Source organism: Salvelinus sp. IW2-2015, linkage group LG1 (assembly GCF_002910315.2).
Source record: "Salvelinus sp. IW2-2015 linkage group LG1, ASM291031v2, whole genome shotgun sequence".
In the NCBI taxonomy this organism is placed as follows: domain Eukaryota; kingdom Metazoa; phylum Chordata; class Actinopteri; order Salmoniformes; family Salmonidae; genus Salvelinus; species Salvelinus sp. IW2-2015.
Window position 1 is genome coordinate 6,528,834 of NC_036838.1, and position 19,275 is coordinate 6,548,108.

General features: G+C 44.2%; 1 protein-coding gene and 1 pseudogene across 4 annotated transcripts in view; both read right to left on the reverse strand.

The window, feature by feature from the left end:
• Positions 1-5,308: 5,308 nt before the first annotated feature.
• LOC112067837 (coiled-coil domain-containing protein 40-like) lies at positions 5,309-16,461 on the reverse strand (annotated as a pseudogene).
• LOC111956909 (testis-expressed protein 2) overlaps positions 16,024-19,275 on the reverse strand; it is a 72,838-nt gene continuing 69,586 nt past the window's right edge. For all 4 annotated transcript variants that reach the window (XM_024134796.2, XM_023977707.3, XM_023977646.3 and 1 more), the window contains exon 13: positions 16,024-19,142. In XM_024134796.2, coding sequence (XP_023990564.1) covers positions 18,981-19,142 — 162 coding nt within the window. In that variant the 3' untranslated portion in view covers positions 16,024-18,980. The remainder of the gene's footprint in view (positions 19,143-19,275) is intronic.

The window sequence follows — 19,275 nt, forward strand, 5'->3', positions numbered from 1 at the left end:
GTATGCTGTAGCATTAAGATTTCCCTTCACTGGAACTAAGGGGCCTAGCCCGAACCATGAAAAACTGCTGCTCGGCCAAGGAAACCCATTTCATGAAGCTTCCTGATGTTGCTTCCAGAGGCAGTTTGGAACTTGGTAGTGAGTGTTGCAACCGAGGACAGACGATTTTTACACGATACGCACTTCAGCACTCTGCGGTACCGTTCTGTGAGTTTGTGTGGCCTACCACTTCGCGGCTGAGCCGTTGTTGCTCCTAGGACCTAGACGTTTCCACTTCCACTTCACAATTACAGCACTTACAGTTGACCAGGGCAGAAATTTGACAAACTGATTTGTTGGAAAAGTGGCATCCTATGACGGTGCCACGTTGAAAGTCACTGAGCTCTTCAGTAAGGTCATTCTACTGCCAATGTTTGTCTATGGAGATTGCATGGCTGCGTGCTCGATTTTATACACCTGTCAGCATCGGGTGTGGCTGAAATAACCAAATCCACTAATTTGAAGGGGTGTCCACATATCAATTTTTAGTTCATGAGATGTCACATGGAAAATACATTTGAATAATGTGGAATCCTGGTTGCTATTTAAATATATTACATTTGCAATGGTGTCATAACTTTACTGGAAAATCAAATGGTCATTGAGATGACACATCAGTAGTTGCACCTTCAAAACCATATTMATTCCATTGAGTTACTTCCCTACGGCCCTACTATTTACTTGGAGCTGCTTTGAATTATAGCCTGTCTTATAAAAGGTATTTATGTAAAGTAGCCTAGACACTGTGTGTGCAATACATGGGTGTAGTAGTCCAAAGACCAATGGAACTAGGATGTTGTTTTTGTGACAACCAATGAAACCATTAACAACAAGCTTAAGTTATGAGAAACAATATGAATCCACCCCACTGTGACTGATTTCTCARTCAACACCGGCAGATGCCCATATATGAGACTGACTAGACTGGTATAAAGTAATTTGGTGTCACAGTGGAAAAGTGCAGAACATACTAACTACGTATTTTAAAAATATATATTGTCACTTCGGTATGTGTCCCTTCATCCGTCGACACGGACACCAAGGCTGCGTTTACACAGGCAGCCAAATTCTGATATTTYYCCCCCCTAATTGGTCTTTTGACCAATCAGATCAGCTCTGAAAAATATTGGATGTGAAAAGATCTGATGGGATTGGTCATAAAACCAACTAGAGGAAAAAAAGATCAGAATTGGACTGCCTTAATGTACACCCCTCCAAGTACTTATGTTGACAATACCTGTTAGACCAGATGGCAAGTGCAGCTATAGGCCTTCGAATACAGGTCATACACAAACACAAGTGTTACTGAAAGAAATTCAATCAAACCCAAAGTATGGAAAAATGATACATTTCCTGTTCCTGTGCTGTAAAATTGTAATTCACTGATTTGAAAGCAAATTCCTAGTAGGCATCCACTATATGCTTTCACCTAYCATGCATCCTTAATTAACTCAGAGCAGATGAGCGAGAGGATGCGAGGAAAGGAAGCCTTTATAGACTATTGAGACGCATCCTAGGACGRARCATAACAGGTTAGTGGGTGGTCCACCAGCTGATATTGATCTGTGCCAACTGAAGGGCTGTGGCCTCACTAATGTGTAACCTGGCCTTCTCACCCTTCCAATTCAATTCATTGTGTGTATTATAATAGCACMTAACCGGTCATGTAACAGGCAAACAAAGCCACTGGCAAAGCTATGTGAGAGATTGAGGCCAAGCCTCTAAATAACAGCCATCACTGACAATAAAGATTCCTATAACAAAGGTTTCTCTGACAGTAAGTACACAAACTACTTCTTGATCCACCAGTGAAATATAAAGGACAGCAAAAGTTGTTGAAAAGAGGGGGATTGTAATTGGTGACTGGCCTGGTTCCAGATCATCACTGATTTAGGGACAGTTTTGGAGCGGCAGGTAGCCTAGTGGTCAGAGCTTTGGGCCAGTAACCGAAAGGTTGCTAGATCGAATCCCGAGCCGACAAGGTAAAAATCTGTCGTTCTGCCCCTGAACAAGGCAGTTAACCCACTGTTCCTAGGCCGTCATTGTAAATAAGATTTTGTTCGTAACTGACCTGCCTAGTTAAATAAAAGGTAAAAAAATAAAATAATTTAAAAACAGTTTGGGAGCTCCCTTCCCTTGCTGGAGCCCCAAACCGTGACAAAAGGCACTTCAGGAACGCATGAGATTAGGGTGGTAATCTAGTTATATAAATGGATTAGACATCCAGAGTTGAATAGAGAATAAATTCCAAAGKGGCCTGGTGTTGATTCACAAAGAAACCCCTGGAGAGAGGGGACCATTTGGGAAAAACTTCCTGACTATGATGTCAGCGACCGCTTATTGGGTGGGGGAACCAGACAATTGTGACTGATTATTATCCAATATTATCTGATATTTGACTTTGATGGACAGATCCTTTAATTTATGTTAAGTGACGCTAAATGTCATTGCATGATGTTGTTTCTCTGTTTGTTATTATCTAAGGAAGTCTCAAGAWTTTGCTCGCCTGAAGTAGAGTATCTTGTGATAAATTGCAGMCCACACTACTTGCCTAGAGAGTTTTMAGCTATACTTTTCGTGGCTGTTTATTTACCACCACAGACAGATGCTGKCACTAAGACCGCACTCAGTCAGCTGTATAAGGAAATAAGCAAACAGGAAACCGCTCACCCAGAGGCGGCGCTCCTAGTGGCCGGAGACTTTAATGCTRGGAAACTTAAATCAGCTCTACCTAATTTCTGYTAAATGTGCAACCAGAGARAAAAAAATTATAGATCACCTGTACTCCACACACAGAGAMGMGTACAAATCTCTCCCTCGCCCACCATTTGGTAAATMCGACCACAATTCTATCCTCCTGATTCCTGCTTACAAGCAAAAATTAAAGCAGAAAGTACCAGTGACTCGGTCTATAAAAAAGTGGTTAGATGAAGCAGATGCTAAACAACAGGACTGTTTTGCTATCACAGACTGGAACATTTTCCAGGATTCTTCCGATAGCATTGAGGAGTACACCACATCAGTCACTGGCTTTATCAATAAGTGCATCGAGGACGTCGTCTCCACAGTGACTGTACGTACATACCCCAACCAGAAGCAATGGATTACAGGCAACATTCGCACTGAGCTAAAGGGTAGAGCTGCCGCTTTCAAGGTGCGGGACTAACCCGGAAGCTTATAAGAAATCCTGCTACGCCCTCCGTCGATCCATCAAACAGGCAAAGTGTCAATACAGGGCTAAGATTGAATCGTACTACACTGGCTCCGACGCTCGTCTTATGTGGCAGGGCTTGTAAACTATTACAGACTACAAAGGGAAGCACAGCCGCGAGCTGCACAGTGACACGAGCCTACCAGACGAGGTAAATCACTTCTATGCTCGCTTCGAGGTAAGCAACACTGAGGCATGCATGAGAGCATCAGCTGTTCCGGACGACTGTGTGATCACACTCTCCGTAGCCAACGTGAGTAAGACCTTTAAACAAGTCAACATTCACAAGGCTGCGGGGCCAGACGGATTACCAGGATGAGTGCTCCGGGCATGTGCTGACCAACTGGCAGGTGTCTTCACTGACATTTTCAACATGTCCTTGATTGAGTCTGTAATACCAACATGTTTCAAGCAGACCACCATAGTCCCTGTGCCCAAGAACACGAAGGCAACCTGCTTAAATTACTACAGACCCGTAGCACTCACGTCCGTAGCCATGATGTGCTTTGAAAGGTTGGTAATGGCTCACATCAACACCCTTATCCCAGAAACCCTAGACCCACTCCAATTTGCATACCGCCCAAACAGATTCACAGATGATGCAATCTCTGTTGCACTCCACACTGCCCTTTCCCGCCTGTACAAAAGGAACACCTATGTGAGAATGCTATTCATTGACTACAGCTCAGCGTTCAACACCATAGTACCCTCAAAGCTCATCACTAAGTTAAGGATCCTGGGACTAAACACCTCCCTCTGCAACTGGATCCTGGACTTCCTGACGGGCCGCCCTCAGGTGGTGAGGGTAGGTAGCAACACATCTGCCACGCTGATCCTCAACACTGGAGCCCCCCAGGGGTGCGTGCTCAGTCCTCTGCTGTACTCCCTGTTCACCCACGACTGCATGGCCAGGCACGACTCCAACACCATCATTAAGTTTGCAGGCCTGATCACCAACAATGACGAGACAGGGAGTAGGTCAGAGACCTGGCCGGGTGGTGCCAGAATAACAACCTATCCCTCAACGTAACCAAGACTAAGGAGGTGATTGTGGACTACAGGAAAATGAGGACTGAGCACGCCCCCATTCTCATCGACGGGGCTGTAGTGGAGCAGGTTGAGAGCTTCAAGTTCCTTGGTGTCCACATCACCAACAAACTAGAATGGTCCAAACACACCAAGACAGTCGTGAAGAGGGCACGACAAAGCCTATTCCCCCTCAGGAAACGAAAAAGATTTGGCATGGGTCCTCAGATCCTCAAAATGTTCTACTGCTGCAACATCGAGAGCATCCTAACTGGTTGCATCACTGCCTGGTACGGCAATTGCTCGGCCCTCTGACCGCAAGGCACTACAGAGGGTAGTGCGTACGGCCCAGTACATCACTGGGGATAAGTGCTGCCATCGCAGGACCCTCTAACCAGGCGGTGTCAGCGGAAGCGCCCTAAAAATTGTCAAAGACCCCAGTCGTAGACTGTTCTCATCTACTAATGCATGGCAAGCGGTACCGGAGTGCCAAGTCTAGGACAAAAAGGCTTCTCAACAGTTTTTACCCCAAGCCATAGATTCCTGAACAGGTAATCAAATGGCTATCCAGACTATTTACATTGTGTGCCCCCCCCCCCCCCGTTTACGCTGCTGCTACTCTCTGTTTATCATATATGCACGTCACTTTTAACCATATCTACATGTACATACTACCTCAATCAGCATGTAGTGCATGTATGTAGCCTCGCTACTGTTATAGCCTCGCTACTGTATATAGCCTCGCTACTGTTATTTTTCACTGTATTTTTACTGTTGTTTTATTTCTTTACTTACCTATTGTTCACCTAATACCTTTTTTGCACTGTTGGTTAGAGCCTGTAAGTAAGCATTTCACTGTAAAGCCTACACCTGTTGTATTCCGCGCACGTGACAAATAAACTTTGATTTGACATATGATCATTCAGAGGCTGGCTTTAGTGATTCCATACTTAAGATTTAGCTAGTTTGCAGATATTAAGTAAAGAAAGAATAGCAAATGTTGCTTTTAATGTTTATATACTGTATGTGTTCTTCAGTTTATCCATTTCACACGCTGGCAGGATGTATCCGTGTATATATTAAATCAACTCTTCATTTTATCAACTGAAAATAAACTGAAACAAAATAAACTGAAATATTCTGAAAACCTAAATTGCCCAAACAAGGCCAGGAGGAGAGCTTCCACCCCAAGTCCAGCTCCCTAATCCTAACAGTCAGAGTAACATAGAACACCATAGAGCAGTAAAACCCTACAACTATAATGGATCTCTATCTCCAATCTACTCCGTGGGTGATCCTATGATGGGGGTTTTCAGTCATGTAATAGTCAGTGGGTCTCCTGACCAAGCGGTGTCAGCAAGCGCGCGGCCAGGGCTAGGGAGAGGCGTCGTAGCGCCCCTTGGTGCTGGGGGAACTCCTGCTGGACATGGTGCAGGATGGTGGCCACAGSGTGCAGACGCTCCTCCTGCAACGCAGGCTCCAAGGCTTTGCYGGTGGACAGGGCGCTGTAGCGACCCTCACGCACCGCTTGGAGCTGCTTGGCCCGGCCCTGGAGGGAGACCAGATGGGCCAGGTTCTAGAGGAATGGAAAGAGGAGAGAAGAAGGGGACGGGAGAGCGGGAGAGCGGGGGTGGGAGGAGAGAGAGACAGARAGAGAGAGGGAGAAAGGGAGRATAGAGAGAGATTAGGTGTGAGAGAGAAAGAGAGAGACAGAGCGAGAGAACCAGACCGAGAAAGGAAAAGAAGTACGGATAAGAGATTAAAAAAGACATGGCATGAGATGAAAAGAGATATTCAAACAGCTATGCACAGTGAAAACCACTTCTCAACTATGGATAACAATAAGCTGGGCAGGAATAATGTTGAGAGTTGAATGGGTGAATGTGACTACATCGCGTACCCTCTCCTTGGTGTCCTGCAGACAGTGGAAGTCTGAGGTGAGGACAATTCTGGCGCTGTGGAGCTCTCCCAGCTGCAGCTGTTTGTCCCTCAGACTGCTGCTCAGACTGACCTGGCCGTGCTGCAGCTCTCTGAGGACCCCGTCACACTCCTCCGCTTGCTGTTAGGGGTGGGGACACACACAGGCAACATAGACACACATATTAAGCATATACGTACTGCACACACACACACACAGGAACGCACACCCACCAACACACCAAACCCCAAACGGCAAGCAATGCAGATGTAGAAGCACGGGTGAAATAATCAAAAACACCTAACACAAACATGTGAAAGAAACACACGCACGCACAAACCCCAAACGGCAAGCAATGCAGATGTAGAAGCACGGGTGAAATAATCAAAAACACCTAACACAAACATGTGAAAGAAACACACGCACGCACACTCGAATGAGGCCAAGATACAGACAGACAGAGGCTCATGTTTCTAGACCGACTACTTGCTACTGTTTGACTCTGACTCCACCAGACTGTTGAACAGCCTGTCCTTCTCCTCCCGGATCCTCTCTAGCTTCATCTGCMTCTCAATGGAGTCTCTCTCYGCCTCCGAMACACACAACATTACAGAAATACACTGTTATACATGAAGTACAATGGTGTGGAGGCATTTCTATACGTCCTATTTAAGTCTATATACAGTATGTCTAGCATACTGCCCTTCAATTTGGTCAAARGTCTTTGATCTGTTGTAATGGCCAGGTATATCTGATTAATGTGGTATTTAGTTTCCGGACAAAATGTATTACGGAGTACAGAAWTTGCTGTCTGTCTAGACAGAAAAATACTTTGAAATCAGATTTTGTAGGAAAAAAACCCTGTAGTTACTGCGTTTGCCTTTGTAGGGCAGTATAGAATGCAGTGGTTAAGGACTGAAACAGACATATTTGTATGTGTACTGATTCCCTGATCGACCTCTATGCAGACGACACCATTCTGTATACTTCTGGCCCTTCTTTGGACACTGTGTTAACCAACCTCCAGACGAGCTTCAATGCCATACAAACTCTCCTCCGTGGCCTCCCAACTGCTCTTAAAATGAAGCTAAAACTAAATGCATGCTCTTCAACCGATGCTGCCTGCAACCTGCCACCCGTCCAACATCACTACTCTGGACGGTTCTGACTTAGAATAGTGGACAACTACAAATACCTAGGTGTCTGGTTAGACTGTAAATTTTCCTCCCAGACTCACATTAAGCATCTCCAATCCAAAATGAATCTACGAGTCGGCTTCCTATTTCGCAACAAAGCATCCTTCACTCATGCTGCCAAACATACCCTCGTAAAACTGACTATCCTATGAATCCTTGACTTCTGGCAATTGTCAATTTACAAAATAGCCTCCAACACTCTACTTCAGCAAACTGGATGCAGTCTATCACAGTTGCCATCTGTTTTGTCACCAAAGCCCCTATACTTACATCCACCACTTGGCAACTGTATGCTCTTGTTTGGCTGGCCCTCGCTTCATATTTGTCACCAAAACCCACTGGCTCCAGGTCATCTATAAGTCTTTGCTAGGTAAAGCACCGGCCTTATCTCAGCTCACTGGTCACCATAGCAACACCCACCCGTAGCATGCGCTCCAGCAGGTATGTATATTTCACTGGTCACCCCCAAAGCAAATTCCTCCTTCAGCCGCCTTTCCTTCAGTTCTCTTGCTTGCCAATGACTGGAATGAACTGCAAAATTCACTGAAGCTGGACACTCATATCTCCCTCACTAGCTTTAAGCACCAGCTGTCAGAGCAGCTCACAGATCACTGAACCTGTACATAGCCCATCTGTAAATAGCCCATCCAACTACCTCATCCCCATACTGTTATTTTAATTTTATTTTTCTCCTTTGCACCCCAGTATCTCTACCTGYACACTCATCTTCTGCACATCTATCACTCCAGTGTTTAATTGTTATATTGTAATTATTTCGCTCTGTGTGACATGTTCTTTTTTGTTTAAAGAAATGGTGAAGTGTGTCTTGAATTTTGTTTCAGACAGGGCGTGTTTGAGATTGCTCCGTTCGTTCACAATGCCTGGAGGAGGAGGATSCATGTACTGTTTATGTAGATTGGCTAGATGGTAGCTATACTGGCCATGACTATTGTATGCGCAGAATTTGCAAAATTGTATTTTATTCTGTAGTGTCTTGTAAGCCCATGTGGACTGGGTACCGGTAGGTGTATGACACTTAAATAAATMATATTTCGCTCTATATCCACTGTGTGTGTGTTTTACTCTTGTTGCGGATGGAGAGTTGTGTCCGTAGTGTGAGCAGGGTGGTGCTTTGAGCCCGTTTCTTCTGGGTCAGTGTGTGTGCGGGTCCGCGTGTGTTTACGTACTCTCGGTGCGGACTTTCCTCTGCTGTAGGATGGTGAATTGGGTCTGCAGTGTGAGCAGGGCGGCGCTCCGGGCCTGTTTCTCCTGGGTCAGTCTCACTAGTTCCCCCTGCTGCCGCAGCCAGAGCTGCTGCTGCTCCTTGATCTCTCCTCCCACCCCCTCCAGCTACTTGGTCAGACTACTGGCCTGGATCTCCAACAGGCCCAGGTCCTCGTGCTGCTGACGTACGTAGGGACGTGATCAAGACAACATAGAAAATCGGTAAAATTTGCATTTTTCAAAGCTGAAACGTTTCAAATCCATTCTAGCTCCAGTCTTATTGTAGAGGCTGGTGCTACCATAAAAATAGAATATCATTCTAGATCTGTAGGTGCCACCTATTTTAGATTCAGTACCTATAGTCCTTTATTCTTAGACAACAAACCCCAAAAATTCAGTTGGTTACGGGTCAGTGCTTGGTTGTAAGTTAACTCTCACCCCAGTGCTGGCGATGAGCTGGTCAATGTTCTTGTTGTAAACGTTGATGGTGGCCTGCTTGTGCTCGATGACGGTGACGTGCTTGGTGATCCTGGCCTCGCTGGCGCTGAGCAGTTCGTCGCGGCGGCTCATCTCCGTCTCCAGCGAGGCGAGGGTGYGGACCAGACCCTCCAGACGCAGGGTGACGACACTGCTCTCCAGCGTCACCGCTGCCATTTCGTTCTCTAGCCGGGGCAGCTGGGTCTCCTGGTAGGGTGAAGAGAGAGAGACACGCACACACAGAGTGGTTTAAACACAGAGAGACATTGCACTAGCAAAGTTTCATATGTAGCMTTGTGGTTGGTGTGGTTATCAATTTACCCTTTCTTTGTCTACACAGGTTATTGAAAAACTAGCTCAAGTTACACCAATGTTCATATTAAATAACAACCAGCTTAAACTCCTTCTGTGCTGTAATTCTACAAAGTCTCCCATTCTTAACACATCTCCACAATATTATTGACAATACACTGCAAAATTGTTTTTGTAATGTTATGAATTACTTGAAAACTCCCGAAATAAACTTGATGGGAAAAATGTTGAGCCCCAAATGTTTGTATTGAACCTTTATTTAACAAGTCAGTTAAGAACAAATTCTTATTTACAATGAAGGTCTACCCCACCCTCCCCCGGACGACGCTGGGCCAATTGTGCGCCACTCTATGGRACTCCCAATCACGGCTGGWTGTGATACAGCCAGGGATCGAACCCGGGTCTGTAGTGAYGCCTCTAGCACTGCGATRCAGTGCCTTAAACCGCTGCCAGTCAGGATCCCCAAARATACRGCGACMAATGCTCACCTTCTCCCTCTTGTGGGCGKCCGTCTYGTCGGTGAGGCGTCGGGAGYACTTGGTGGCCTTGTCGTGGGTGAGATGCTCCTGCATCTTGGACATGATGCCGACCTCCAGCTCGATGCGCCGCACCMACTCCTTCTCCGTCTGCTTCCTCAGGGAGTACACCTCCATCTGGCGCACCTCACACTCCTGGAGAGGGGGAGGAGAGAGGAGAGGGGGGAGAAGAGAGATAAGGAGATGGGAGGGAGAGGGACAGGGATTAAAAGTGTTTCATCGTACTATCATCCACTTACATGAGTCACGACAACAACAATACAACCTTCCAGTCACTTCATATTGAGCGGATATTGCATTCAGAGAAGCCTGCATAGGGAAAGAACAAAAGATACACCAAGAACAAATAAACTGTGAACTTGAGAAAAAAACATAAGAAAACAAACCACAATGAAAGTCTTTTGACTTCGTGTTTTTATCCTTGATTCATTTCAATGTGGGTATTGTTGATTCCACTTGGTTAAAGCAACCTATACGCATTTCAAATGTGTCAAATAAAACCAATTCATTCACTCACTGTGTTGACGCGTTGCCGTGTCTGCCGGTCTCCTGCAGGGTCCTCGTGTAGATGCTGTACTGGGCCTGCRGCGCCTCCCGCTGGCTGTGGGAGATCAGCTTCCTGGAGGTGGCGCCGTCCAGCTGGGTCCGGTTCAGTACTACTGTCAGCAGCTCATTGCGCTCCTCTTCCCACGTGATGGACTTCTTGAAGCCCTCGATCTCTGTGTCTAAAGAGCGGACCTGGTGGGTGGCCGTGCTGGATGGAGGCAGGGAGAGAGATTGACAGACGTGTACACAGTGGCATCACRCAGGTGTACAGCATGTCCAGTCTCAAGGAGAACGTTTGACCAGAGCAKACCAGCAGCWCTGATGTACAGCAAATACAAATTGTATTGTAAATAGACATTGGACTGGCCAATGTACATCTTGCCAAAAGTAGTGCATTATATAGGGAATAGGGTTGCCATATTCTCTCCCGCTGTAGAGCGTCTAGCATGGCGGTGTAGGCCTCGTCTCGTCATGCCCGCCAGGCTGCTGTTCTACACTGTTTGGTGAGGTGTGTGTGTGTCACAGGCAGCTGGTGGCATCTTAATTGGGGAGGACGGCTCATAGTAACGGCTGGGAACGGAATGTGTTTGATACCATTCCATTCACTCCATTCCAGCCGTTACTACGAGCCGTCCTCCCCTCAGCAGCCTCCTGTGATGTGTGTAGACTCTACACAGTGCTAGGCCTGTCTCTTATACACATCTAGATGTGTATAAGAGACAGCCCCTCAGCAGCCTCCTGTGATGTGTGTAGACTCTACACAGTGCTAGGCATTTAAGTGTCCTCACCGTAGAGCCTCCAGCATGGCGGTGTAGGCGTCGTCTCGTCTCCTCRTGCCCACCAGGCTGCTGTTCCACTGCTGCAGCAGCTGCTTCCTCCCCATCACCAAAGAGTCCATCTCCATCTGGGCCTGTATCGAGAGACACACAGGCAAAATGCACACCGTTCCCCATTCCTTCTGTGTGTACAGATTTTGTCTCAGCCTAAGCAGTAACAGATTCATGATTTTTTTTTAAATTGTTGAATCAGGTGTGCTACTGCTTGGCTGGAACAGAAGCCTGTATCCACCCGGAGTGGACAGTGGTGTACCTCAAAGAGGGCCTCCGTGGCTGCCTGGGTCTCCTCAGACTGGGCGATGGTTTGGACTTCATACAGAGCTATCTACTCCGTCAGCCGCTCCATGTTTTTGGTCAACCGCTCCACATACAAGTCCTGAGAGAGAGAAAGAAAGGGGGGGGGGTAGAGAGAGGGGGTAGAGAGAGGGAGAATCAGTTATAGAACCCATAGCCCTTCATGGTTGTGAGGTCTGGGGTCCGCTCACCAACCAAGAGCTCACAAAATGGGACAAACACCAAATTGAGACCCTGCATGCAGAATTCTGCAAAAATATCCTCTGTGTACAACGTAAAACACCAAATAACGCATGCAGAGGAGAATTAGGCCGATACCCGCTAATTCTCAAAATCCAGAAATGTCCGTTAAATTCTACAACCACCTAAAAGGAAACGATTGCCAAACCTCCCATAACAAAGCCATCACCTTCAGAGAGATGAACCTGGAGAAGAGTCCCCTAAGTAAGCGGGTCCTGGGGCTCTGTTCACAAACAGAYCCCACAGAGCCCCAGGACAGCAACACAATTAGACCCAACCAAATCATGAGAAAACAAAAAATGTATTTGACACATTGGAAAGAATTAACAAAAAAACTGAGCAAACTAGAATGGTCCATGGCCCTAAACAGAGAGTACACAATGCCAGAATACCTGACCACTGTGACAGACCCAAACTTAAGGAAAGCTTAGACTATGTACAAACTCAGTGAGCATAGCCTTGCTATTGAGAAAGGCCGCCGTAGGCAGACCTGGCTCTCAAGAGAAGASAGTGTGTACACCGCCCACAAAATGAGGTGGAAACTGAGCTGCACTTCCTAACCTCCTGCCAAATGTATGACCATATTAGAGACACATATTTCCCTCAGATTACACAGATCCACAAAACTCCGATATCTACTGGGTGAAATATCACAGTGTGCCATCACAACAGCAAGATTTGTGGCTTGTTGCCATAAGAAAAGGGCAACCAGTGAAGAACTGTTGTACACCATTGTAAATACAACCCATATTTATGTTTATTTATTTTCCCTTTTGTACTTTAACTATTTGCACATCGTTACAACACTGTACAGTATATAGACATAATATGACATTTGAAATGTCTTTATTCTTTTGGAACGTCTGTGAGTGTAATGTTTACTGAAAATTGTTATTGTTTATTTCACGTTTGTTTATTATCTACTTCACTTGATTTGGCAATGTTAACATGTTTCCCATGCCAATAAAGCCCATAAATTGAATTGAAATTGAATTGAGAGGGAGGTAGAAAGAGAGAGAGGGTGATATTAGCAATCGCTTGTAATACACTGCCTGAGAAGATTCAGCCATAGTAATAAGAATTATTTCAAATTCTATTTATAGACCCTTAGCAACTGGTCCAGGACCAGTTTTGCRGTTTGGCTCAGAAAGGTTAACATTAGAACTAACATGCCATTCGGCTGATCTTGAATCAGTTGTAAAAGAAGGAAGGCGTGTGTCCTGACCTGTTTGTGTTTCTGCTCCTCTGCCTGGGTCTTCTCGGAGTGGGCCTTGCGCGAGGCGTTCTCCATGGCCGTGATGTCAGAGCGCAGGTCGGCGTTAACCTCCTGCATGTCGAACAGACGCAGTGCCAGGTTCGCTACCTCACTCTGCAGCTGGGACACTGAGGGAGGAGGTAATAGACGTAGTTAGGGACAGGAGTTTTTCCTGACTATGTCACCTGACCAGGAAAACCTTTAGGTGACCGTTATGGACTATTATAACTAGGTTAGGGTCCTGATTTTTCCCTTAATTAGGTCAAGAAAAACTCCTGGCCCAAGCCATAGTACAGATATAGGATCTTAATTTGACCTAAATTATCACAGCAAAATAAGTGCATAATGTTGCTTGATCGGTGGTTATATCTCTATGGGTCTCACCGTGTGACCTCTGCTTGCCGGCCTGACTGGTGCGGTACTGGCTTCGGACCCCCTCTAGCTGATCCTGGGCCTGTCTGCGCTGCCGCCTCGCTATCAGACATCTAAATAGCCATCTAGGGAGATGGGTGGAGGAGGGGAGGGAAAGAGAGGATAGCTTGGGGTCAGAATTACATAGGGCAAATGCATTAGAAACACACTGCAAGACCTAAGGATGTTTCTTAATGTTATAACAATAGTGATTAATCCTTGTAAATCAATTGTTGTTGCTTATAGATCATTTCTAGTTGCAGATTAGTTTATTTTGTATTTTGAAATGAAAGCACAGGGTCATGTTTCGAGATTGAGCCAAAACAAGTCAATGGCGCCCTCTCCTGGGAAAAGAGTGAATTCAAAACAGGGGACCCATAAATGGTATGAATCGTACTGCATGTATACTGTAAAGTGGATGTCCATGTTGATTTGATTGTAAACCACTGTAAAGGATTTAGAGTCTTTGCTTCAGAAGAAGGGACCTACTGTACCTTCTCTCGCAACTCCACGTTGAGTCTCTCCAGTTGCTTATGGAGGTGGTTCTTCAGTGCAGTCCGGAACCTTCTCATCAGCGGCTGCAGGCAGATAGGAGAAACCATACTAAGACTTTCATCTGATAAGCATAACAGGGTTTAAACCTTCAGGTAATTAAAACAATGTTAGCAGGGATGTTAAGCGGGGAAACTGCTTACATGTTCAGGGTCCAGCACGATTAGCTCATCTTCATCAGCATTCTCTTCCGCCGCCCTGCGTAACTCGTCACCATCGCTGTCAGAGAGGGGGACTGAGAGGTGCAATGAGGGGAGAGGTGGCAAGGGCATCGTTCCGTTATCTGGAACCCCCMAAAAATATGTTTCGTGATCAAACCTCAACAGATACAGTGCTCAACTCAATTTCAAAGATGATAGAAATCAGTTACATTTTCCACCATTGTTCTATCCGGCCCTCTTATTGAAACCCAGCTGACCTGAGTTGCTGGTGGGGTTGAAGGCTGCGCCTGTACCACTGTCTCCTGACTGTGACACTGGGTCATCAGCCCCCRCCTCAGCCTGCTCTGTTGATCCACCCTGCATGGAGGACAGACAGGAGGACACTCAGGAAGTCACTTTTTGATCCATAGAGACACAATATAATACTAGTAATAAAGTGTTCTTTTTMATTCTGTGCATTGACCATCGGCTAAATCATGTCTAAATCGTCTTTTGGAAATAATTTCATGATTTTGAATCATTACAAATAAAATGCCGATGATACAATATCATGAGACTCACAAATCCTAACTTGAGAAAGGTGAGAAAGGACGTATTCTGTGCTGTAGAGTAGTCTCTTTCACAAACCTCCTGCACAGGTAGCACAGTAACCCCAGAGTCCTCTGCTGCCTCATCAGCACCACCTGGCTGTTCATCACCTCCTCCTGTGGCGGGGTTCCCCTCCTCTCCTCTTCCCCTCCTCCCTCACTTCCTCCACTGGATGGCGGTGGGGACCAAGATGGTTGACTCTGTCAGCACTACAAGTGAGTCACAACAACATTGGATTTCATTGCAGTCATGTAGGCAGGGAGTCTCCCGATTAAGAGCTTTGGTGCCAGTAACCGAAAGGTCGCTGGTTTGAATCCCCCAGCCGACCAGGAGAAAAATCAGTTGATGTGCCCTTGAGCAAGSCACTTAACCATAATTGCTCCTGTAAGTCGCTCTGGATAAGAGTGTCTGCTAAATAATGTCACCTGCTCTTTTAACGCCCTTTCATTGAAAGCCTTACCTGCTTCTTGAGTTATTAAGGAGTTGTCTCTTCAGAGCTGAAAGAAAGGTCAGRGAATGAAAATAATGTATTGAAACAATACCGAAAATGTAAAAGTTGGCTGACAAAGCCTCCTGTCATCACCTGTGAAGACATGACAGAGTGGACACAAATAATTTTATTCACTAACGTTATGAAGTTGAAGACATAATCATTTATTAGGCCGTCATACCTTTGCTTCAAAATGAAATAAGATAGATACCTATGCCTASTACACGCATAATGTTTCTCATTGCATGCTGCTATCCACTTGTCTTGAAGTTAGCGTGCTTATCGGTTAAGTTATATGCTATTAACGCTAACTAAATAGCACATCTTTCATTTGACAGCTAACAGCTTAAAATACCTGAATGTTTTAAATATTCTCGAATGCATAAATTACTAAACCTTAGGGTTGCTTTATCACCTCTTCAGCAACAACAAATAATCCTGTAGCTAGTAGACTCACCACTSTTTGTCAGCTGGTCAGGCGTTGCTAGGAAACGACACACTTCCGTGAAGGGATAAGGGGGTAGAGCCTAGTAATTGAATAGAGCCGCCCCTCATGAATATTCATGTTTGAAATTTGTGGACAWTTCAAGCTTTGCAGTACATGGATTTTCAGAGATGAATGAATTTGAACATTTTTAATATTGATGCATGAGCATGTGAGTGTGGCAGTTAAAATAACTACAGTATATGACAAAACAAATAGGTTCATATAAAAAAAAAAAAAACTTTATTTCAATCAAGAGCGAATAATTACAAAGCCAGCTGATATTTTTTAATCATTTGGACCACAATACCATTGCAATTCATAGTCGTACAAAATCCTACAAAATCGATAACAGAAAAGAACAAAGCCTGCTAAATCAACATTTGTACAAATAAAAAGGCATCATTTTAGAGAACTTCTTTAGGGAAACTTTGTCTCTCCCAACTAAGACCTTTTCCAGCCAAGCAGGAGACATGGATGAGGCTCAACAAATTTGTCCTTAAAAATCTAAATCCATCCACTTGCAGAATCATCAACTCTTATCGTATAAATCTGATGTGATATTCATATCATTCTGTCATTGTACATTGWCTTTCAGAAAAGCAGACAAAGCTTAACAAAACATTCTAATTCCAACCCGGTACTATGCCTACATTCAGGTCCATAATTATTGGCACCCTTGATAAAGATGAGCAAAGAGACTGTATAAAATAAATAATACAAATACTGAGCTAGATTGTATACGCCAAACATTTGAAAATGTAATTATTTTATACTAATACAATTGCTCAGAGAATACAATTGCTCATTTTTTAAACGAGGGGTCAAAATTATTGCCAACCCTGTTTTCAATACTCTTAGGACCCAGATCCCTCCCACTGTGTTCTCCAATCTTTGAAACATTTTCTTTAAAGGCTCAGTGTCATTATGCTCACAAAAGGTACGGTGCTGGGATACTGAAAACAGGGGTGCCGATTACTTTGACGCCTACCTTTTGGAGAATCGTTTTATTACTTTTTAAACCAAATCTCTTTCTCTGAGCAATTGTGTTAATAAACAATAAATTACATTTTCAACMAAAAAAATGCTTGCAATACAGCGCAGTATTTGTATAATTTATTTGATAGTCTTTTTGTCTCATCGTTATCAAGGGTTCCAATAATAATAATATTACCAACCAAATAATCAATAAAACGAAAATTAAGAAAGCGAATTAGAAGTACTGTAGAAGGAAAGTGAATACGAGATATTCCTTCATCAATGACATTCTACAACAGTGCTTTAGTGTCCTGACAAATAAAAGGGATGAAAACAAATAGGAATTCATGTAAACAAATCCAATACTAATACTGTGCATTTAAAACTTAACTGCAAAATTAAGAAAACTTAACAGCACAGTATAGAAAGTGATTTAGACTTCAATATTTTTGAGATTACAATTGTTTATGGAGTTTATTTTCCCAGTATTAATGATAGTTTTGGCAAAGGGCACACTACATCATTTAGTTTAACTCTACCAAGTGTCATTTAGCACATCTGGCAAGGTGGCTCATTTCCAAGCATTGGCAACTGATGATGGCCATTTGAAAATACATTTTTTTTAAACACACAAAAAAAAAAACATTTCCTACATCATTTGAAAGAATAAATGAAAACCGGAATGGTCTCAACAAGCCATGGGTATTGTACATGCTAGAGAGAGTATAACACAATAGCACTGCAAATATGCAATACATGTCTGTAGATACTATTGCATTAGTGTTTACAAGGAAAAAATAAATCAAAACTTCTGTTTAAGTTGTGCAATACTTGGCATACCCCAATCAAAATAATCCATGTGATTGGTTAGGAAGTTTCCATACAAGAAACAATAAAACAGTCCAACAATCACATTGTCAATATAGTCATACATACATTCAACAAAAGTGTTAGGCCCCTTATGTACACCTTTTCAGAAATACATTTCTATGAGATATCTTCACAAGAATATATATATATACTATTTTCTCATTGTTCACCTCATGTCCATAGTTAGCAAGGAATTTGCATAGGCATTAGTGAATTAAAGACACGTGTTGCCTAGGTAATGACGGCTAACCCTATAGCATTGGCATCCGGAGAAAAACGAGGGGAGGGGCTTCATATCGCTGCTTCCATATAGATATGGACACAGTGATCATTTGCATATAAATAGGTGTGGTGTACAGTTATTAAGGGAATAGGTATTACTTTCCCCCTTACCACTGATATACAGTAGGGTCAGACATATTCTCATCCCCAAAACAGTTAGAATTTGGGGTAGAGTAATCTGATTCTAGACCTGTAGTAAAGGGGAACTTCTACCCCGAGCAGTAAGATATGTGGGGTCACAGCACAAGTGTATATAATGTTAGTGTTCACCTGGACACAGACCGTGAGCATTAGGACACAAAGCATAGGGTACATTTGATGCCTCAAATCATATGGCAAATAATACATGTGACATTGTCAAAAGTATCCACTCCTGCTTTTAGTGTCAAGCTTCACACACACACACACACACACACACAAATGCTCACTCAAATGCAGACACACCTGTACAATAACAAAAGTATAATCTAGCGGTTGCATGTCTCATTCAACTATTTCGTTTCACTTTATTCTCTTGATTTGGGTCCCCAAACAAAAGTTGTTTCCTATCTAGGACGTAAGGTGAACGGTGAATGCGATATAACCATGTGTYCATAGGACACTGTGTAACCTTATAACCCACAAAAACTCTCCACACCGTTCCACCTATACCACTAGCCTCTAACCTGCCCCTGTCAAAGGTYGTATCACTGTTACATGTGACATTCTTTGAAAAATTAAATTTTCTAAGTCTGTTCATCCTACACAGATTTTTTAAAAACAGAGCAGCAAGTGACAGTTTTTATTTTTTAGTGTTTGTCCTTCCTGGTTGGTTGACTGACCTCTGTCTCGTTCCGTCAGTGAGCTTGTTAAAGGTCAAAGTTCATCTGATGAGGTCATCCTGTTCTGCCAGTAACAAAAAAGACCATTGGGTATGGAGCTATTGGAATGTCTATGTGGTAATAACGGATGTCTTTTTGTATGTCCTTATACACCGATAAGCCTTATACTACGACAAGGCCCCCTGGCTCCCATTCTAATTCACACGTTTCAGGCAAATACTGTAAACAATCCTTCATATGCCGCTAGTGGCGCCCCCCTCTGTTTCGGAGGGCTCCGTTTCCCTCTGGGTCGTATCGGCTGTGGAGGTGGAGGGCGTTCCAAAAGAGCGGGGGTCCATGGCAGAGTGCATGATGGTCAGCCACAGGTCGTCCATGTTTGGCATGACAAAGATTTTCTACGTCGGAGAGAAGATGGGAGAGATTCAGAGGTGTTACATTTGAATGTAGTATGCGGACATACAGTTTGGACAAAGTACGCAGACACAGGCATGCGGACACAGGCATGCGGACACAGGCATGCGGACACAG